The sequence below is a fragment of the Rousettus aegyptiacus genome, unplaced genomic scaffold (genome assembly GCF_014176215.1).
Source record: "Rousettus aegyptiacus isolate mRouAeg1 unplaced genomic scaffold, mRouAeg1.p scaffold_m13_p_8, whole genome shotgun sequence".
In the NCBI taxonomy this organism is placed as follows: Eukaryota; Metazoa; Chordata; class Mammalia; order Chiroptera; family Pteropodidae; genus Rousettus; species Rousettus aegyptiacus.
The window spans coordinates 8,295,830-8,318,681 of NW_023416311.1; the positions used below are offsets into that span (position 1 = coordinate 8,295,830).

Here is a 22,852-nt window from a genome sequence, read left to right on the forward strand (position 1 = left end):
AACGCGTTTAACGGAGCGCGCGAAGCTGGGCCTTGCGTCTGGCACACACGGGGCTTTCCTCTACCCGCCACGGTGCCTCTGGGAGGCAGGGCGGCTCCCCCGGGGGCACTGCTGCTGCTTCCTTCACCTCTGGGCCTGTCCTCACTGACCTGGGGCTGCTGTCACCTGCTGCTCGTCGCCCTGTCCCTGGTAGTAAGGCTAGGGTTCAGAGGTCACTCCAGAGCTAGCGGTGGGCCAGCCAGGGTCCCCTGGGGCATGAGACCCCAGCGTTGGCCCACAGGGTCTCCAGCAGGGTCTTTCAGTCCCTCATGCTGGTCCGGCTCTGGCTCACCCTCCAGGTGGAGTGCAGGGGACACTCCCCCCAGGCCTGACCCCTGACCCAGGGTTTGCAGTGGGGCCTTCGGGCAGGACATGTGATTGGCTCCACTCAGCACTGAGTCAGAGACAGGCCTCGGCTGGGCCCCAAAGGGCATCGCCCACATCTCTCACCCTAGCAGGTGACACTCCGGCCACCAGGACGCCAGTGCTGTCTAGGAGCTGCTGGGGCTCAGCCAGGGCTGGCCAGGGTCAGCGCCCATGAAAACGTCTCCCTCGGCCGCCTTTCCTTCCCTCCCTCCTGTGTTTGGTCCGCAGGAGGGCGGCCTTCCCAGCCTCCAATCCCAGCCCTGTCCCTTGCAGGGACCTCGGCGGGGCACTTTTCTGTACCGAAGCCTCCCTGTCCATGCAGGGGGGTAACTCATAGGGCGATGGCGCAGGCTACTGCGTTACGACACGCGCCAAGTGTTAGGCACACGGCTGGCGTCGCCGCTGGGACCACTCGTCGGGAACACACAGCGGAGCAGTCGGGGCCCCAGGATCGTCCGTCACCTGCTTCACGGGGGTCCTTGCTCCTCTGAACTGGAGCCTGCACTGCTGTGGACTCCTCGCCCTCCGCCACAAGACGCCCGTGTGCCGGGGGTGTGCCCGGGGTGCAGGCCCGGGGTGCAGGCTCGCTCTGTGCAGCCAGGAGAGGGCGGGGAGGCGGGGGGCGGGACAGAGAAAAAGAGGAAGAGGGAGGAGAGGAGGGAATCAGATGGAAGGAAGGCAAGAACATTTTAACGCACCTCTCGGCATAATTTTAGATCTGCGGAAACGTCACAAAGATAGTAGAGCAGGTTTCTGTGCCCCCCCCCCCGACTTCCCCCACCGACGTCTTCCGTCGGGAGGTGTGTTTGTCACAGCCAAGACAGTGACACCGGCCGCTGACTATTGACCAAACTCCAGCTGTTCAGCTCCCGCCACCTTTTCCACTAATGTCCTCTGTCCGTCCCAGGGTCCCGCCCAGGGCACCGCGTTGCTCCTACTGGGCGCGCGTTTTCCGTTACATCTTAAACGATTCATTCGGGAGCCCGCACTGCTCTCCGGTGTTCAGACGGGCGTTTCTGCACCCGCGCTCAGCTGCGTAGCCAGCCGCAGAACGAGACAGAGGACAGAACTCGCCCTGCCAGCGGGCGACCTCCAAGGCCATGGCTTTCTGGCCCATCGCGTGGTTTTGTCTGCCCCTGGCGCCGACGCCGTGGGCCCACGCGCACCCGGAGTCCGGCTGCTTTCTCCCCCGTTCTTCTGAGCGAGACTCGCCGGGACTCCGCTCTGTCCCGTTACTGGGCCGTGCTCTGTTGCCTCTTCGCCGTTTCCTCGCTCAGTGGCGTCCTTGAAAGGATTGATGTCTTGGTTTTGGTGGCTCCGTTCCTAGCCGTCAGCCTTTCCCAGCCAGTGTCCCCTCGCCCAGGCCACGATGGCCCCTGCTTTCTTCTGTCAATCAGCTTCAGCGTGGACCTTCCGAGAGGGTCGTTGGTTTGGAGATGAGGAAGGAACCGAGTTTGGGACGAGGTGAGCGAGTATCAAAGTCCCCTTGGAAAAGTGAAGTCGGTCGTCTGAGGGTTGTGGGTCTGGGGATAATTTTCATCTTTCCATCTTTAAAAATTAAAAGAGGGACCATTCTAAACAGACTTTTACTCGAAGTGTAACCAAACCTTTTTACGTTAGAGATGTTTGCATTAAGATCTGGCATTCGGATTTTTCGTGAAACGGAGGCAGGCTGGCGGCTCTGGGCGGACCCCCGGGGCAGCCACTGACCCTCTGGGGCGTCAGGCCCGGTGCCGTCCCAACCCTGCAGCTCCCAGAGGGCCGAGTGGCTCTCGCTCGCCCTTTTGAGAGGTGGCCCCTGGCAGACGGGAAGCCTCCTGCCCCGTGTCTGGGGGGCTTCGCTCCATCTTTGTGTAACCCCTGCCCTCCCGGCTGATCCCTGCTTCCCCTCCCCTGTATTAAGAAAACAGAGTTTGTTTTCATTCGCCAAATCTAGAATAACAGTGAATGTGCTTTTCCAAGCCACACACGCCTTCAACCAAGAAACCACGTGGAGAGACACATACCGAGACTCCCATGCACGCACCCTGAGACTCCATGTGGGAACGTGGGGACACACACTCACACAGGGGCAGGTTGAGACATGCACGCCGAGATTCACACACACGTGCCCAGACGTGCAGATGTGCACGCACAGCCATGGCACATGAGCACGCACATGTGCACCAGGACACACGCACACAGACATGTGAGGACATCCACCACGCCCGGACACATGCGTGCGTACCAGGGCACACTGGGACATGTGCACACACAGGGTCACACACACTCCCCGGGTCACACTCAGGCACGTGCACACGGGCAGACATGTATGTTGGGGTGCGCAGGTACTGAGACACACGCACACCCCAACGGGGATGCACGCAAACGCTGAGACTAGGACACACAGCCACCCAGACACGCAGACCGACACTGAGACGCTAGAGCACGCGAAAACCCGGAGGCGCGCGGACACCGCGGAGACGCCCCGGACGCCGACCTGGGTAAGAGCCGCGAATTCCAGGGAGAGCAGAGCTGGTCGGAGGGTGCGTTTGCTCGAGCCGCCGGCTGGTCCCTGCTTGGGTGGGGTGGGAACAGGTCGAACAGAGGCCGCTGCCTGACGCCCAGCACCCGGGGTCAGCACCCGGGGCCTGGTGTTCACGAGTGAACCCAGACTTTGCATTTTGTGAAGCCGTGTGGGGTGGCACCTGGCCTGGGAGCCAGAGCCTCCAGGGCGAAGTCCCGGCTCCACCACTTCCTGGCTGGGTGACCTCGGGCGAGTTACTTGACCTCTCTGTGTCTCAGGATTAAAGCAGGTGATGGGTGTGACGTGTTAACAGCAGAGCCCAACACATAGGATGTCTAGCCAAGTGTTTATTAAATAAAATACGTCTTTCTCACTTTTCCTCTGATGGGCCTAGAACCAGCTCACCCCTGTCCGGAGCCCTCGGCCCTCGCTGCTCCTTCGCCTTCCTCGTGCTGGAAGGCTTCAGTGTCCTGGGCTAGGTGAGGGCAGCTGGGCGTCTGGTGGGCTCCGCCGAGCAGCTGGAACGACCCTGGTGTGAAGCAGCCTCGGTCTGGTCACTGCCACTGCGAGGCCCCTGGAAGAGGAGGGCCTGGTGGAGCTGGGTGGGTGGGCAGTCTGGCCCTGAAGGGAGGCTGGGGTGTCTTCCCGCTTCTCGGAGAGCGGCAGGTGCTTCAGGGTGAGGCGGGAGGAGGGAGGGTCTTGACTTCCAGGCAGTTTGCGAGCAGTTGATAAACACAGCCGTGTTGAAAATTAAATGATCTAAGCTTGCAATTAGAAAAATTACATTGTTATTATTAAATGTACATTTAATATAATTACAAATTATATTAAAAACAAAGGTAATAGTTAATTCCTAATTCTCTCACTACACGGTACCACACCTGTGCCCTTGGGTTCATTTACGGCGGCTGCGTCTGTCGCAGGACCGTGAGCTCACTGCCGACTGGCCGCCTCCCAGCTCCACGTGCAGCGAGTCTGCTGACCTTGGCCGCGGTGGGAGCATTTGCACACGTTAGAGCTTAGCCATGCACCCCCCCCCCACACACACACACACCAGCCAGGGCAATTGCTAACCGTTCACTCTCATGCTGCTGGCCATGAACTTCCAATTTGGTTCCTTCAAACTGGACCCCAGAGCCGCCTTGGTTAAGGACAGAGTCTCTAATTGCTCAGAGTACATCCTTTTCGCCCAACTTCCTATCAAGACCCCAGAGAAGAGCAAAGGCAATGCTGGCAGGAGAGGTGCCCCTCAGCCCCCACCATGTCCAGGACAGCGTGGTCCCGGCGGCCCCAGACAGTCGCCCCAACTGACAAGCAGGGGACCCAGTGGCCAGAAGCCCTCCCCACCCCCACCAGCCCATCCCCCTCACTCCCGGAACGACAGGCGGGTGATACTGGCTTGGTTGGGTGGCAGGACCCAGGTCTCCGGGTTTCTGTCTACCCTGCTATAGATGGAGGGCCTGTGACCTCTCCTTGGGCATCACATGGTCCCAGGAGAGGCGGCTTGTCTCTCATGCAGCTTTATTAATTACTGATTCGATTTCTTTAGTAGTTATTGGTCTGTTCAGATTTTCTGTTCTTGATTCAGTCTGGGAAGACTGTATGTTTCTAGGAATTTATCCATTTCTTCTAGGTTTTCCAATTTGCATATAATTGCTCATAGTATTTTCTCAATCTTTTCTATTTCAGTGGGATTGGTTATTTCTCCTCTTTCACTTCCGACTTTATTCGAGCCTCCTCTTCTTTTCTTGACGAGTCTGGCTAAATAAAGTTTTATCAATTTTGTATATCTTTTCGAAGATAAACAAATCTTTTATTGATCTTATATATATATATATATATATATTTTAGAGTCTATTTCATTTATTTTCACTCTGGTCTTTATCGTTTCCTTCCTTCCGTTCACACTAGGCTTCCTTTGTTCTTTTTCTAGTTTCTGTAGGCGTAAAGTTAGATAGTTTACTTGAGATTTTTCTTGTCTTTTGAGGTAGGGCTGTACCGATATAATTTCCTCTTAGAACCGCCGTGGCCGTATTCCACAGAGTTGGGGTCATTGTGTTTTCATTGGTCTCCAGGCATCTATTGATTTCTTCCTTGACCTCGTTATTAACCTATTCACTGTTTAGTAGCATGTTATTTAGCCTCCACATGTTTGTATATTTTTCAGTTTTCTTTTTATAATTGATTTGTTTTCATACCATGGTGGGCAGAGAAGATGCTTGATAGGATTTCAGTCTTAATCTGTTGAGAATTATTTTGTGGTCTCTTCTGGAAAATGTTCCGTGTGCCCTTGAAAAGAATGTATATTCCGTTTTGGGGAGAAACGTCCTGAAAATATCAATTAAGTTCATCTGGCCTTATGTGTCATTTAAAGCCGCTGTTTCTTGTTGATTTTCTGGCTGGATGATCTGTGCGTCGATGTCAGTGGGGTGTTAAAGTCCCTTGCTATGACGGTCTTACTGTTGATCTCTCGCTTTGTTTCTGTCAATATTTGCTTTATGTATTTAAATGCTCCTGGGTTGGAAGCATAGATGTTTGAGTTATAGCCTCTGGTTGGATTGATCCCTTTTATCATAATAAAATGCCCTCCTTTGTCTCTTGTTACAGCCTTTGTTTTAAAGTCTATTTTGCCTGATATAAATGTTGCTACTCCAACTTTTTTTTCTTTTTCCATCCCTCTACTTTCAATCTCTTCGAATCTTTTGACTTGAGGTAGGTCTCTTGAAGATAGTGTGTGTACTGGTCTCGTGTTTTAATTCGTTGAGCCACCTTTTTAAAAAGTTTATTATTAGTTTCAAGTATACAGAACATTGGTTAGACATTTATATAGTGTATGAAATGATCTCCCTGATTGTTCTTTCTCTCCTGACGGTCCACTTAGCCATTACAGTAATGCGGACTGCATTCCCTATGCCGTGCCCCCCATCCCTGTGACCATCTGTCAGCTACTAACTTGTACTTCTTTAACCCTTCACCCCTTCCTCCCAGCCCCGCAACGCCCCTCCCCTCTGGCCATCACCAGATTGTCCTCTATATTTGTGAGTCTATTTTTAATTAGTTTGTACTTTTTGTTCCTTAGATCCCTCATATAAGTGAAATCATATGGTATTTATCTCTCTCTGACTTATTTCACACAGCATAATAACATCTAGGTCCATCTACATCACTGAAAATGGTAGGATTTCAGTTTGTTAAAGGCTGAGTAATATTCCATTGTATATATGAACCATAACTTCTTTATCCAATCGTCCGTTGATGGGCATTTAGGTTGCTTCCATATCTTGGCTGTTGTAAATTGAGCTGCCATGAATATAGGGGTGCATAGATCTTTAGGAATTATTGTTTTGGTTTTCTGTGGATAAATACCCAGAAGTATAATTGCTGGGTCAAAAGGTATATCCATTTTAAATTTTTTGAGAAACCTCCAGACTGTTTTCCATAGTGGCTGTACCAATTTACAATCCCACCAGCAGTATATGAGGGTTCCCTTTTCTCCACATCCTTGCCAACACTTGTTCTTTGATTTATTGATGATAGCCATTCCAACAGGTGTGAGATGATATCTCATTGTGATTTTAATTTGCATTTCTCTGATGACTAGTGACCTTGAGCATCTTTTCATATGGCTATTAGCCATCTGTATTTCCTCTTTAGAGAAATACCCTTTCAGGTTGTCTACCCCTTTTTAAATTAGATTTTTTGTTGTCGTTGAGTTGTATGAGTTCTTTATATATTTTGGATAATCACCTTTTATCAGATGTATCCTAAGCAAATATCTTTTCCCATTCAATTGGTTGTCTTTTCATTTTGTTGATGGTTTCCTTTGCGCACAAACTTTTTAATTTGATGTAGTCTGATTTATTTATTTTTTCTTTTGTTTCTCTTGCCCAAGGAGATATGTTCAAAATAAATTACTAGTAGCAATATCAGAGAGATTGCTGCCTATGTTTCAACCTATGTCCTTTGATTGGAGAATTTAGTCCATTTATATTTAAATTAATTATTGATAGGTTTGTAGTTTCGCCATTTCATTGTTTTCTGATTATTTTTGTAGTTCTGTTCCTTTCCTAATCTCTTGTAACCTTATACGTTGATGACTTTCTATATTGTTGTGTTTGTATTCTTTCTCTTTATTTCTTGTATCTCTCTCATATATTTTTGGTTTGTGGTTACCATGAGCTTTCTACCTACCAAACTATGTCTATAGTAATCTGTTTTAAGTTGGCAGTCATTTAAGTTTGAACATATTAAAAAATCACCACAATTTTTACTTACCTCCTCCATATTTGTTTCGTCATTGTTATTTTTACTTCTTTTGTGTGCGTATTTGTGTTTATGCCTTAGTTTTCATTTGTTGTAATTACACATGATCTCTCTACTTTTGTCTTTTAAGCTTTGTACTAGCTTTATGGTTGGTTGATCCACGGCTTTTACAAAGTTTTTACTTGCGTCAGAATGTTTTTCCTATATTTTCTTATTCATATTTTTTTATTTTCTTTCCTACTTAAGTCCCTTTGACATTTCTTGAAATACTGGTTAAGTGGTGATGAACTCCTTTAGCTTTTTCTTATCACTTTTGCTGTCCTTCAAGTAAACGATAGCCTTGCTGGAGAATCTTGATTGTAGGTCCTTACTTTTCAACACTTAGAATATTTCGTGTCAGGCCGCCCGTTGAGAAATCAGCTGACAATTTTATGGGAGCTTCCTTGTACATAAGTAACTTCTTTTCTCTTACTACTTTTAAGAATCTCTTTGTCTTTAACCTTTGGTATTTTAATTATGATTAATTAAATGCCTTGGTTGTGGGCCTTGGTCGCGGGCCTCTTTGGGTTCCTCTTGTTTGGGACTTTCTGCTCTTCCTGGGCTTGTATGTCTATTTCCTTCACCTGGGTAGGGAAGTTTTTTGTCATTATTTTTTAAAATAGGTTTTCAACCCTTTGCTCTCTCTTTTCCTACTGGTACCACCATGATGCAAATGTTGTATACTTAATATTGTCCCACAGGTCCCTTAAGCTATCCTCATTTAAATTTTTTTTCTTTTTGCCATTCAGATCAGGTATTTTCTGCTACCTTGTCTTCCTGATCACTAATTTGGTCCTCTACTTCATCTAATTTGTTGGTAATTCCCTCTAATGTATTCATTTCAGTTTTTAAATTTCTGACTGGTTCTTTTTTATGGGTTTTATACCTTTGTTGAAATTCTCATCTGTTTTTCCCCTACGTCCATTGATCAGGCTCACTGCTTCCGAGACACACTGACCTGTTTTTAATGCCAAGATGTTGCTGCCCCGGGGCCTTGGCAATGGCTCTTTCCTCTGCCTGGAACACGCTTTTCCAGACATCCAGACATCCCCCTGACTCCCTCCCTTGTTTCCATTAAGTCTCATCATCCGTCCCCTCCTTGGACAGAGGCAGTGCCCCCCGGGTCACCGAGTTCAGGACAGTGAGCCCATCAGGGCCCCTTACCCGCTGAGTTCGTCAGCAGAGCATCCATCGCTGGCTGCTGCCCTATCACCTTTTGTGTCTGGCGATCTGGCGCCTCCCCCTAGAATGCAGGCACGATGAGGACAGGACTTTGTGTGTCTCGCACTCGGTTGTGCTTCCTGTGCCCGTGAGTGTTTGTGGTGGTGAATGAATTTACACTGAGCAGGACCCTCAAGGGGGCTTGTGTCTTGGGCCGCATTTTTGCAGAAGCAAACCCGAGCCAGGGAGTTGGGTAAAAGTGATTGATTAAGAAAAGGCTCCGGGAGGACTCAGTGAGGGAGTGGAGAAAGTAGGATTGGGAAGGGGAAGTGGAGAGGATGATGTCAGGTGAAGTGGCAGCTTTGGCCTGGTCCCTGGGAGGCCCAGGACCCTGTGTTGCCTCTTAGAGTTTGGTCCCTTGAGGCTGAGGAGCTGTGGGGGGTTTTTTTGTTTGTTTTGTTTTTTGTTTTTTTACTCCTGTGAAAACGGGAAGATGACAGTGTTCTGGAGGTCCGGGGGCCAGGCATTAGTAGCTAAGTGGGCTGAGGCTGGGAGGTGACACACAGCTGGGTAAGGGCTCCGAGGGCATCGGGGCAGCGTGCCAATGGGGTGTCCCGTGCCTTCCCCCCTGGCTGTTTGCCACATGCGTTGGGACCCTGTTGACGTGGTCTGTCCTGCAGGGCTTTGCTCTTCCCCAAGGTGCTGTTTTAGACCCTAAATTGTCTGGTGAGGTCAGGGATGAGCGTAAGAACTCAGGTTTTTGAGCACAGAGCATGGGGAGGATCTTCTCTTGGGAGCAGAGGGGACCCTCAAGACTGGGGTGGGGTCCTCGATCTTGAGGACTGTGTTTCCAGAAAGCCAGCTGGCTCCCTCAGGAAGTCCCAGCCCACCTCTTTATGGGCGTGCCCAGGGATGTCGGGGCGGATATTGGCTACAGCTTGACCTATGCTTCTCCATCCAAGAAGAAACTCGAACGAGGTAGTAATGACAGTGCCATTCTGTGTTCACTCTGCCCCTTGCCACACCTAAAAGTCATATGAATTTTCAAGGGACTCAGTCTTGAAAGGAAGAACAAAGATGGAAGACTCACTCGTCCCAATTTCAAAACTCACTACAAAGCTACAGTAATTAAGATAGTATGGCAGGAGCTTAAGGATAGGTATATAGACCAATGGAGTAGAGTTGGAAGTCCAGAAATAAACCCTTATATTCGTAGTTAGTTGGTTTTCAACAAGGATGCCAAGACAATCGAAGAGGGGAAAGAATAATCTTTTCAACAAAATGTACAAAAGAATCATGTTGGATTCTCATACCATACGTAAAACTAACTCGAAATAGACCACGGGCCTATATTTAAGAACTATAAAACGTTTAAAAGAAAACATAAGTATAAATCTTTATGACCTTGGATTAGGCAATGGTTTCTGAGATACGACACCGAAAGTATGAGTAATGACAGCAAAAATAGATAGTGGACTTGGTCAAATTTAAAAATTGTGATTTGAAGAACACCTTCCAAAAAGTGAAATAATGAAGAAAACATCTGCAAATTCTATTTCTAGTAAGAGATTTACATAGAGACTATATAAAGAACTCTTAACATTCACCAAGAAAAAGACAAAGGATCTGACTAGACATTTCTCTAGTCAAAGGTACACAAATGGCCAATAAGTATATGAAAAGTTGCTCAAGATAATTAGTCATTAGGGAAATTCAAATACAGTGAGATACTACTTCAAACCCTTTAGCTTGGCTGAAATTGAAAATACATAAAAACAAGTGTTGGTGAAGATGTGGATAAAGTAAAACTGTCACATACATATTTGTGGGGTCATAAAAATGGTGTGACCGTTTGGAAAACCAGTTTGGTGTTTCCTTAACATCTTAACCACAGTTACCGGATGACCCACCAATTCTAGGTTGTCAAATTGGAAACATACGTCCATACAAAACCTGTGCATAGACATTTATAGCAGCAAAATTCATAATAGCCAAAAAGCAGAAACAACACAAATGTTCATCAATGGGCGAATGGGTAAATAAAATGTGACTTATCCATACCACAGAATATTATTCAGCTATAAAAAGGAATGAAGCACCGATACATGCCACGCCATGGATGAACCTTGAAAACATGCTAAGTGACAGAAGCCAGACACAAAAGGTCACATATGGTAGGATTCCATTTATAGGAAAGGTCCAGGGTAGGCAGATCCACAGGGACAGAGAGTAGGTTAATAGTTTCCAGGGGCTGAGTGACAAGTGATTGCTGATGGAGGCAGGATTTCTTTTCGGGGTGGCCGGGCAGTTCCTGATAGCCAGCTCAGGCCAACCTCTGGCTGTAGATGAGAGCTCATGGAATGTGCTAGGTCTGATTAGCTTCTTGGGTGTGGGTCTTCTCCAGTTTGTGCCACAGATGCCCAAGAGAGCAGGTGGATTACCATGCTCAGCTGCACAACGTGAGCCTCTGCGAGCCCCTGGTGGAGCAGCACACACCTGAAGGCACAGGAGTGCCCTCCATGGCGGGCTTGCAGTGGAGGGACACCTCCTGGGCAGCCCTATTGGGGCGTGAAGGCCCGTGTGGCGTAGGGAGCCTCTGGGTTCAGCAGTTCAGGTATCTGGCTTCCAGGCCTTTGCCCCGGCTGCCCCCTCACACCTGGAACACCTTTGCCTTTTGCTTGCCTGGCTGACTCACACCTTTAAGGTGTCCTGTGACACAGAGTTACATCCTGATTTCTCACCCTCACCTGCAGAGCTCCACACGGCCTGGCGCATGCTCAGTGCTTAATGAATAGCTGTCGCCTCAGTGCCATTGAAAATCCACCGTATTCCCCGCGCAGACAGGGGTCTGCAAGCTCGCCGTGAAGACCCAGAGAGCCGGCCCTGCAGTCTCTGCTGTAAGAACTCATCTCTGCTGCCATAGCATAAAAACATCACAGAAAATCCATAACTAAGTGGATGCAACTGTTCCCAGAAAACTTTTGCTGTGCCCCCCCGCACCCCCAGCCCAGACGCATACCCTGAGGCCCCAATGTGGCAGTGTTGAGAGGTGGGGGCCTTTCGGGGGTGATTCGGTCATGAGGATGGAGCCCCATGACGGGACGAGCCTCCTTACAAGAGCAGGAAGAGGGCCAACCCTTTCTCCCTCTCTCCACCGTGAGAGGGTGCAGCGGGGCGGTGGCAGCTTGCAGACAGGGCGAGAGTCCTCGCCAGGACCCAGCCAGGCCGGCGCCCCGACCTCGGACTTCCAGCCCCCAGGAGCCTGGGAGAGAGCTCTGCCGTTTAAGCCAGCCAGCTGTGGTATTTTCGTTACAGCAGCGGGCATTGCCTAAGACAACTTTATCTTCCAAAGCAGGCCAGGTCTGGCCCGTGGGCTGTGGTTTCCTGACCCCTGACTTAGGGGGTCTTGACATCAGTCTTCCTAGCAGCAAAAGTCTTTTTTTCTCCATGTCCTTAGAAAATTATTTCATGTCTGCGGGCCCCAGATTCTGTGTCTATAAAATAGAGACAGCAGTACTCATTTTTATGCAGTGGTTGTGAGAATCAAAATGTACCATAATAATCTCCCTTAAAACAGGCCTGCTAGGCCTTCGCCCAAGTCTCTTCCTCGACCCCTCCAGGAGGCGAGGCCCCAGGAAGCATTTATTGAGCACCCACCACGTGCTGGGCCCTGGGAAAGGAAGAGAGTGGTGATTTCTCCCTCGCAGGATGTACGAACATCTGTCGGAAGGAGGGAGAAGCCGGGCCAGCTGCTGAGCTCAGAGACCCGTCCTTCCGTGGCTGGCTATTCCCCGCTCCAGTTAAAGCGGCTGTGAATGGCTCCCAGAGGGCTGGTCGCTGAAGTCCTTGGAGCCCACGAGGGGAGCCCAAAGGCAGGATGACAACCTAAAACACCTGCAGAAGTGTTTCCCAGAGGTGCTTGCTGATTCTTAAACCGGACGTTGCAGATTGGCGCCCTGGGCTGAATCCCACCAGCAGGTGTGTTTTGTTTGGCTGGCTTAGCATTTAATTTTTTTTTTTCTTCAATTAATTGTCAACATTTAAAATCAGAAGATTTGGGATAAAACCCAGATTTTGGCTTCTAATTTTAAAAAGTCAGAATCTCTGACACACGGGGCCTAAAAACCCACTGGGAAAGTTAGAACCAAGTAGATGGGGACCCTTTAATGTGGGTTTAATTTGACTGGCCGGCCTTTTTTAAACCCCATTTTTGTTTACACAGTGTCTCTTCTCTTGGACCCTTATTCCTCTGCCTTCTTGGTTTTAAAGTAAAGCCACGCACTTGCTCATAGACGTGGGCCAGCGATGACTCAGGGGCAAGATACCGACTTCTCAGTCAGCCCAGGCACAGAAAGACGGCAGCCTGCTGCCGTCCACGTGGCCTGCGGCAGATGCTCAATAGTGGCCGAGTAAATAAATGACCGAGGAGCTGTGTATTAGTCCCTATCGCTGCCATAGCAAATCACCACAGACTTAGTGGCTCAAAAAACACTTCCGGAGATCAGAGAGTCCGAAATGGGGTTCAGTCGGTGACAGTTAAGGTGTCACCAGGATTCTGTTTCTTCTAGAGGCTCCAAGGAGGATTTGTGTCTTTGCCTTTTCTAGCTTCTAAAAGATGCCTCATTTTGTGGTTCACGGTCCTTTCTGCATCTTCAAAGCCAGCAGAGTGGCATCTTCCACCGTCTCTCTGACTCTGATGTCCTGGCCTCCCTCTTCTAAGAATGCTTGTGGTTACCTTGGGCCCACCGGATAATCCAGAATAATCTCTCTGTCTCAAGACCCTTAACTGCAAAGTCCCCTTTGCCCTGTAAGATCGTGTATTATCAGGTTCTAAGAACGAGGACGGGGACGTCTTTGGGAGGGTGGCTGCTCTGCCTGCCACACTAGGAATTAAACATTCCACCCAGCATAGCATTGGCTTGGGTTTTCAGACTACAACTCGTGCTTCTTTAGTCTTTCGAATATTTATTGAGCACCTACTACGTGCCAGGACCTGTGCTGAGTGTTAGGAATCAGCACTGAACAAAAGAGATTAACCCCAGGGCACTCCCTTTGAATGAGACACAGGCCTTCAGGTTTGCCCCCTCAAGCCCACCCCAGGGCGCTGGGGTTTACCATCCCTGTTCGAAAGACCCCACACGCATCCGTTCCCACTTTCTGTCCCGTGCATGGAGCAGTGTAGACTGTGCTTTAACTCTTCAGTCTTGGGACCACTTTCCGTTGACTGCTGGGTTCCAGGCGTGGCCTCTGCAGGTGTGTAAGAGGTGGCAGCAGCCTCTCCCAGTGCCTCTGGTTCTGGTACACCCAGGCTCAGAACAGGAGATCGAGGCCACTTTGAGAGTCAACCAGAAAATTGTGCTGCACTTAGAGGGATGTGCCGTGACAGACCTTGGCACGGGCAAGCCTGGCATAGCGTGGCCTTGGACGTGACTCACTGCTACCGGGTTCTCGTCCCCAGGTTGAGAAAATGCTGATCTGTGGCGTCCAAGCAGAGCTCAAATGCTGGTGCAAGTAAAGGATGCTGTCTGTTTCTTCCGAGCTGAGGTCTCCCCAGGCCCTGAGTTTGGACAGGGACATTGTCTTCAGATGGAGTCCCCAGGGAGCATTCAGCTGCAACATGAACGCAAGAGCTACCATCAGCCACAATGTCACATCCCAGGTGGGGAGGCTGAGGGAGGGGGGGTTTTAATGTGGAGTGTAGGTGTCCCATATGGGACGGCTGGGGAGGTGACAGTGTAATCCCGGAAAGTTGATAGCACAGCCCTTATTTTGGCAGTGTGCGTGTGTGATTAATTGGGATGCTCTGTCGTAATGTAAGTTAGCTTTGCCAAGAGAGTTTACTCCCCAGTCATATCACAGTTCAGTGGGGCTCTGCTCCAGTCACTCAGTGACCCAGGCTCCCTCCACCTTGTGGCTCTACCCTGCTGGCTGGCTGGTGGATGAGGGGAGAGGGTGAGAATTTTGCAGGAGGTTTTTACGGGCCAGGCCCATAAGTAGTCCATGTCACTCCTGCCCACATTCCATTGGCCAGAACACATCACATGACCCCACCCAGCTACAGGGGAGGCTGGGAAATGCAGTTTTAGCTGTGTGTCCAGGAGGAAAAGGAAATGCCGTTTGGTGAATATATAAAGGGCTACTGTAGGTATATTTGTTAGTTCGTCACCATATACAGATTGTGCCTCCGCTGCGTGCCAGGCTCTTGGCTAGGAACTGGGGATGTGCACGTGACTATTTCTCTCCCCATCTCCAAGGAGCTTTCAATTTCAAATCCTAGTGCCACTGCCGACTAGCTGTGCGACCTTGGGTAAATTACCCAACCCCACAAGCTTCAGGTTTTTTAGCCTCCGAGATGGAGGTGATAATTATAAAGCCAGAAGTGCAGTGCCTGGTTCGAGGTCAGAGTCAAACAGAGGGCCGGCATGGGCATGGGAGGCGCGGGCAGGGGTCCCAGAGCTGTCCTCCCAGCCCCACGTCTAGGACCTCCCTTCATAAGCTTCCTAGTAAGGCGGCCCGAGTAAGATTTAGCGCTGAGAAATGCCAAGGGAGGGCGGTGGTTTTTGGCATCTGCTACTGGGCCTGGACTTTGGGATGAACTCTGGGACAAACTGTTCCTTCTCGGGTGCCCAGCCTGCCACCTCCTGGGCTCCTACGTCTCACTTCCCTGCGCCCTCCGACCTCCTTCTCCAACTCTCGCTCCCAGCAGGCCCTGGCCCCGCTGTGCGGCTCTGCCTCCCACACGGTGGTCTTCCCGCTTGGACGTCCCCACGGACCTACATTTCCTCCAGATTTGCAGGTGTGGATGACGGTCCCTTTGGGATGACCTTGAATTGCCTGCCAAGTGTTGTCTTCAGGCAGCTTGCTGGAAGATGGGGCGGAAGGAAGGGAGACGGAGGCCCCGGGGAGGGGGAGGAGGGCGGGGGGCGGCCACACCAGCACGGCGGGCTTAGCCAGGCAGCCCCTCCAGAATCAAGAACAGATGGCAGGGAGGTTTCCAGATCCATCATTTGGAAGTGATTGTCTAGGCGAGAAGGGGTTTAAGCTCCCTGGGGGGGTGAAAGGATCACATTTCCCCCTTGAAAACGGAGAGAAACAGAATTGTCTTCTAAACCGTGTGGTGTATTTGTGTTTGGGAGAAGCCCGTGTGATCCTTTATTGACCCCCGTGTAGGGTAGAAACGTCGAAAGGCTGTCACTCTACAGGGGAATAAAGGGGCGGAGAAAGGACCAGGTGGATGGATGCTGTGCTCGGCTCCCCAGGGCCCGGCACTTAGAACGCGTCCGTCCATGTGTCGATGGCTTCGCGGAGCCAGCATTGTGTGCTGTGTGCACAGAAATCAGGCCGTGGAGCGGGGAGGCGGAGGTGCGGACGGCTAATCCAACAGTGACGAGGCCCGGAACTTAACAGCAATTTCTAAATGCCTGTGATGCGCTCAGCCCTGCGCCGGCGGGTGTTGAAATGGAGCCCGAGAAGGGCTCTGAGTCCAGGACACTGGTCGTCCTAAGGCGTACGTTCTCCCACGTGTTGACACGTCTGAGATCAGGAGGTGCCCTCACACCGACACGGGTTCATTGTTTCAGTAGTGGCCGTTCGCTTTCAAGACAGTCCATAAAATCGGGGCGCATCTGGGGGCCGCCGGTATCTGGGACCCGAGGCCATGCCGTCACTGCTCAGCCGCAGCAGGAGCTGATGTCTGTCGAGGGTCCGTCCCGGGCTGGGCTCTGCTCTAAGCCTTTACACGATCATCTCGCGGACCCCTCGTGATGCTGCTGTCACGCCATTCTGCAGGCAAGAATCCAAGACGTAAAGAGGTGACTGACTTGCCCAAGGTCACCAATCACATTCTGCCCCGGTCCGTCCAGGAGAGGCGGACCCCCCTGGAAGCTCGGCTGCTGGGTCCCTTAACGGGTGCAGACTTTACTGTAATTTTCTGAAGCAGCTGCATTCTTGGTTTGCATTATCTCTGGGGCCGAATGGGGGCCGAGGAAGGGGCAGGAGCTCAGCCTCCTCAACCCCTGCCCCCTCTCCTGAGGCCCCCCAAAGTGTCTCTGTGCTCAGGTTTCTCTACCTAATCTTCGCTATTGCCCCTCTAAAGGAGCCTCTTAGACATTTTTTTCCTCATCGCCCCCTTTATGAAGTTTTAATTCTACAGATATACTTTACTTATGTGCCGTGTGCATACATAAAAAGAGTAAGCTTTTTTTACTCTCCCCCCAGCCAAGTTTTGCATTTGGGGTGACAGCGCCCCCATTCAGAGTGCAGGCTCCTCAGGAGGCCTGGCGCCTGCAGAGGCCAGATGGAGAAAATGGGGGCGTAGCCCGGAAGTTCTCACCCACGGCCACATGTAGAATCCCCCAGGAGCTTAGAGCAGACCCGGCCCCCAGCCCAGCGACGCTGAGTCAGGGGGGTCCCAGGCATACTTAAAAAAAACTTAATACACTTCATTTTTCGAAGCAGTTTTAGGTTTATAGAAAGGTTGGGAAGAAGGTACCAGCATTCCCACCACCAGCCCCACCCAGTTCCCCTACCGTTAACACCTGGCCTTCTTAGTGTGGCGCGTCTGTCACCTGACGAACCACGGTCAACGTGTCGTCGTCACCAACTGAGGCCCAAAGTTTCACATTGGGGTTCACCGCGTGTCGTACGCGTCTGCGGGTTTTGCCAGCTGCATGATGTTCTGTGCCCACCTTCCCTACGTCACACAGAATGGCTCATGGTCCTAAACGCCCGCCACGCTCCGCTCGTACCCCGCTGAGCTTCGCGCGGGCCCGGTTTTGTGTTTTTCCCGAGTGGCACAGTCTTTGGGTATGTGGCCCCGGGGCCCTTGCACCGGCTCCCTCTGCCGGGCGAGCTCGTCCCCTGCACAGCCGCTTGGCTCACCCCCTCACCTCCTTTGGGTATTTTCCAAATGTCACCTCAGCGAGGCCTTTTCCCCCCAACCCACGCGTTTGCGCCCACGCTCCCTCTGGCCCTCCCCGCCCCTCTTCCCAACTTTGTCGTTCTAACGCTGTGGATTAAACATCTTCATTCCACCCCCTCCCCGCCAGAACACACACTCCACGAGGACGGGCGATTCGTGTCCATTCTGTGGAGTGGCATACGGTAGGTGTTCAAAGGAACGAACGTCTGTCAGGGGACTGCACGAACGTGTGAGGCAGGGTCAGTAACGCTGTCCTCATTCTGTGGGGGAGGAGGGGAAGCTCAGAGAGGTCGAGTCACTTGGCCCAAGCCACACAGCTGGTTAACGAAGCAGGCAGGTCTTCGACCCAGGCGTTGTGACTCCAGAGCCACCCTGTGGCCCATGCCGATTGTGGAGATCAGGGCCCCTGGTGGACCCCAGTCCCTTATCTTCTGGCTCCAAACTTCTCCATCCGTGGCCCTCCGCCTCCTGCAGGGTCCGTGTCAGTGTGAGCTGACCTCACGGACCGCTCTGAGGGCCTGGTGGGTAAGCGACGGGACGGTCATTCCAGGGATGGCCTTGTCCACACCACCCGAGTCCCCCGTCCCCGGGAGGCCTGGTGTGGTGGCTTTCAGCCACAGTGACCTTCCACGGCCATAGTCATCGTCCACACTTGGCCCTCTTAACCCTCCAGGGGGTGTTTTCTGTCTGGCGTTAACATTCTCAGTGTCCCCAACAATCGAGAACCTCCCCAGGCACGGGGACTGTGCCCTGTCGACAGGTTTCCCCTCCAGCCTCGTGCCTCACACATAGTAGGTGCGCGTGGTGGAATGTCGCATAAAGGAACGTCTTCTGAGACCTGTGTCCCGGGGCCGATGTTCTCAGGTGTGTTTTCCTGGTTAATCTTGGTGACGTCTTTCGCGGTGGGTGGGCGGTGCCTACCTTATGGACGAGGAAATTGAGGCTCAGCTGCCAGGTTTGTCCGCGTCTGCCTGGGAGCACCACCTGCCCTGATGGCCCCAAAGGCAGGTGACGGGGCCGGGCCAGGTGGCACTTGGGCTGGGACAGTGAGCCGTCCCCGGGAACCCGGCCGCTGACACAGGGTGAACTCCATCTGTTTACTCAGGGAACTGTTTCTAACTGTAGATGGAGGAGCCTTAGTCCAACAATATCAGGAACTTACTCCTGACCGTGGGGTTCCAGACCCTGGAGCCTCCTGCAGGAGGGTTTCCACCTGCCCGCGGAGATGAGGTGTGGTCCAGCTCAGAGGCAGGGACTGGAAGAGGTGGTAGGGACCTTCTAGCCTGGGTTGAGTGAGCTGCAGGTAGATGTAAATTGCTATTGATTTGATATTTGATCGACCCCAGAAAGAAGCATTCATTCCTTTGTTCATTCCTTCAGTGAGTACTGGACACTTATTGTGTGTGTGTCAGGAGCTGTGCTAAGCACTGGGGACATCGCAGGGATATAGCCTGCAAGGCCCTGCCCCGTGGGACTGACCTGCCCACGAGGGAGCGGGAAGGGTTGGCATGTGCTCTAGGTGGGCAATCAGGGGAGGCTGCTCGGAGGAGGTGTCATTTGAGCAGCAACCCCATGAGAGAAGGAGATGGCCAGGCCGAGTCCGAGGGACACCTCCTGACGGGATGTCGCAGGGGCTGAGAGACATGAAAGGCTTGCCCCGCTCCCCGGGGTCGACCCCGCTGGCATCCTCAGGGTGTCCATGCCGGTCTCTGCCTCAGAGGCCCAGGCCAGTGTGGCCTTCCATGGCGGGGACGGTGGGGTCGGCGTGGGCGCGGCAGCCCTGGTGGCCTGGCGCTGATTGGCACTCTGGAGCCGGTGGCGGATACCAGCCGCGGCCTCCTGCCCTCCGCCTGCCAGGTGGGGAGTGGGCGGGCCAGGGCCCCCTCCCAGGCCCCTCAGCTCTCGTCGGGTTCCCGGTGCACAGGGGACCCACTGTGTGCACGACTGATGGGCATGTTCCTGCTTCGTGTGTCTCCAGCACTGCAGAGTCTGTAAAGGCTTTTTAACAGTAACAGTTGTAACCAGCATCTGTTGCGCATCCCCTGCTCCCCAGCTGTGAGGCCGGTGTGGACGGGCCTCCTGGAGCCTGTGCTCCGGCTCCTGGCCCCGTGTCCTTCCCGCCCTTCCACTCCTCAATCAGACTCAAGGCCCAGCTCCCGTCTGCAGAGGTCCCGCCGTGCGCTCGGCCCTGCTCTCAGGGTTTTTTCTGTGTCGATCCGTTTTCTCCTCCTAACGCCCCAGTGAGAGTCACGGTGGCACAGTTCCTGCGAATTCCGTCTCTGGATGTCAGGTCCCACCTCTGCCACTTGCTGGCCGTGCAACCTTGGCGACTCCTTTACCCTCTCTCTGCCCTTAGTCTCCTGGTCTGTGAAATGGGGGTAATAACTGCACCAGTAGTGTGGGGTTTGTGAGGATCAGGCGAGTTAATACCAGTAACGCGCCTAGGACGGCGCATGGGTAGAGTCAATGCTTCAGAACCGAGGTCCCCAGCCCCAGGGCCGTGGGCTGATACCGGTCCGTGGCCTGTTAGGAACCGGGCCGCACAGCAGGAGGTGAGTGGCGAGGAACTGAAGCCGCCCCCCGGCGCCAGCGTCACCCCCTCAGCTCCACCTCGCATCAGGTGTTAGATTCTCATAGGAGCGCTGGTACCTGGTGCCATAAAGGTCGGGGACCGCTGCTTTAGAGCCTTTTGTGGCTGTCGTGATGATGATGGCCCTTGCAATCACATCATCTCTGGGTCCCACGCGAGAGTGCAGGTGACCTGCCCGAGGTCACATAGCAAGTAGGTAGCAAAACAGGGACTCTGGCCTGATGCCTGGGCCTTTCCCGGGGGGCCCTCCCGCCTCTGAGAAGGGGGATCTGCTGTGGCCCCACTGCCCGGGACCAGGCACTGGTCGCTGTCACTTGGCGTGAGCTCTCCTTGCCTGGCCGGGCCCTCCCACTCACTCACAAGTCACGGAGCCCATCTGGAGCCGGGCATCGAGCCTCCTTCACAGACTCTTGTTACAGATTAGCTGGTGGTTGGTTCCCCCACCACGGATGGAGGGACAGTTCCCAGAGGGCCAGGACGTCACCCCTCACGCAGAGGGTCTATGTCACTGTACTTTACCTCTGAGCAGGCCGATTCCCCTTCCTCCCTGTCTTCTTCGAGCCCCCTTTCCCTGGTGCTGGGGGGTGGGGACGTCGACAGAGACCACATTCTTTGCTGCTATCTGGGGCGCAGGTCTGCACTGGAGGCCCGCAGAGGGCACTGCCGACCCGGGCTGCAGTGAGGGAGCGGCCCCAGGCCCTGCCCATGGGTCCTTACCGTCCCGAGGGGGTGTCGGGAGGGTCTGGGCCTGCTGGGCACCTGCCACGCCAGGCTCGGGGACCGGGGCAACCGGCGGCTGCAGAGTGCGGTCCGGCCTATGAGGGTCCTAGGCCCCCCCCCCCCAACACACACGCCTCACAGCCTGCTTCCTTCCTGTCGTCTCCCCAGCTGCTGTCCCGGGCGCTCCGGGCAGAGGAAGATGCGCGCCTCCCTGCAGCTGACCTGTGACGCTCACGCCGGCCTGGTCCTCGACACCCCTGGCTAGAACCCAGTGCTCTGGTGAGGGGTTCTCTGCAGCTCTGAGGACCCCCAGGGGACCAGGAATGGGTGAGGGGGCCGTCAGCTGCACGCCTACTGTGTGCCCCTCCCCCCAGTGCCTCCTTGAATCCTCCCCACAGTCCCACTGCATAGATGTGGAAAGAGGCTCAGAGAGGCATGGTGACTTGCCCAAGGTCACACAGCTAATAAAATAACTAATCTTTGGTATCAGGATGCGCATGAGGACTACTTGATCCCCCAAACCAAAGGCATCCCAGGCCTCAAGTACATGCTAATAACTACAGCTCTTCGGTCTGTGGCCCTACTGGGTGCCTGGCACATGTATATGGAGGCGAGTAGGCCACCAGCCAGGCTCTGGCACTCAGTGAGCCATTGAGGGGGATGAGTAGGCCACCGATTAACAGCGTAGACCAGCGTTTCCCTCCAGGGGTGAGTTTGCCCACCCAGGGACATTCGGCAGTGGCTGGGGGCACTTCTGGTAGTTACAGCCGGGCAGGGGGAGCTGCTGGCTAATGGTGGGTGGGGGCCGGAGATGCCGCTTCATCTCCCGCAGCGCACAGATCCGCCCACAATGAACTACGTGGCCAGGCGTCAGCCAGGCTGAGGCGGACGCCCCCTGCTGTGGAGGGGCCTCCAGTGGGGGCAGCACCTGGGCCCCGCGACCGTGGGCAGAGCTGGCGTCCTGGCCAGGAGCGGCCCACGGGAGACACGCCGCCTCCGACCGCTGAGGCCTCTACACTGAAGGGGAAACTGAGGCTCGGAGAGGGCGACAGGGGAACTGGCCCCACGTGCCAGAACTGGGCAGAGGCCGAGCTGGGGTCCAAACGCAGGTCGCCTGGCGCCGGACTCCGTCCCTGACCACGTCACCACACGGCCTGCGGGCCGTGGGCACAGGCGTGGCCCTTCCCCGGGCTGTTGGTGTATTTGTGGACTCTGGTCCTCTGTCGAGTGGTCGGCTTGGTTGCAACCCAGCCCCAGACGGGGCATCTCCCTGCCGGGCGCCTCACACTCTTTCCTGTCTTCCAGCAAAAGGGCTGCAGCTCTCAGGTCGGCTCGGCCTCCCCGCCCTCCCAGGCGGCCACCCCAGCGGAGCCTCAGTCTCAGCCAAGGTAACCGTGCCCCGGCCGCCCTGAGCCCCTTAACCGGTTCCAGATGCCCTGGCCCCACTGCGGAGTGTTACCACGTCCACATGTGTCCGCGGGCCTCCAGCAAGCCCCCGCGGCCACCCTCGGAAACTCCTGGCTCCGGCCTTCCCAGACATGCCAGGTTCTTGTCCTTGGGCCCACCCCCACGGCCCCCAGCCAGGGCCACGAGACCTCAGGAGCCAGGGGAAGCCTGCCCGCCGCCCCAGTGACTGGCGCCTGGCGCCGCCTCGCCCCGCCTGCCATGGTCCCGGCAGGGGGATCAGATGACACAGCCTTCAAGCTGAGCCAGCACCACCTCCCAGGTGTCCTTCTACCTGCCCAGGGCTTCTGCATGTCGTCCTGCCCTTGTCCGTGAATCCCGTTCCGACCGGGCCTCTGGAACCCCTAGGACATCCCTCAGTCACGCGTCTCCCCTCTGCATGGCACCTGGGGGTCCTGGCAGTGGGCGGGAGGGCCCGCGAGGCCCAGGCTGGGGTGCCCCCTCCCTCTGTGCTGCTGGTCTCGGTTTCCCTGTCTGCTCCCGGAGGGCGAGCCCCGCGCCTGGCCCAGGGCCCAGCCGTCGGGGATGCTCAGTGACAGATACCGAGCGAGTGGAAGGACGAATGACTGCTGCGCGCGTGCGTGCGTGATCACACCTGCCGGCTGGCCGCTTCATCCTCCCTCCCGCCCCCAGTTTTGTCAAACGCCGCCCTGGCCCAGGCAGCCTGTTTATAGAGCACCTACTGTGCGCCAGGCCCTGCACCAGCTTGTTCACTCTGACTTCACCGCTCCCCAAGCCTCACCGCACCCGTACACTCACTCAGGGGGCCTCTTAGTGTTCCCCA

At 53.8% G+C, this 22,852-nt stretch overlaps 1 protein-coding gene across 1 annotated transcript in view; it reads left to right on the top strand.

Annotated features, from left to right (window-relative positions):
* The first annotated feature begins 1,774 nt into the window (after positions 1–1,774).
* The window catches only part of LOC107518211, a 31,334-nt gene continuing 10,256 nt past the window's right edge, over positions 1,775–22,852 (top strand). The window contains 4 exon segments of the mRNA XM_036225878.1: positions 1,775–1,869; positions 10,791–10,988; positions 20,902–20,931; positions 21,910–21,992. Of these exon segments, the coding sequence (XP_036081771.1) occupies positions 1,775–1,869; positions 10,791–10,988; positions 20,902–20,931; positions 21,910–21,992 (406 nt within the window).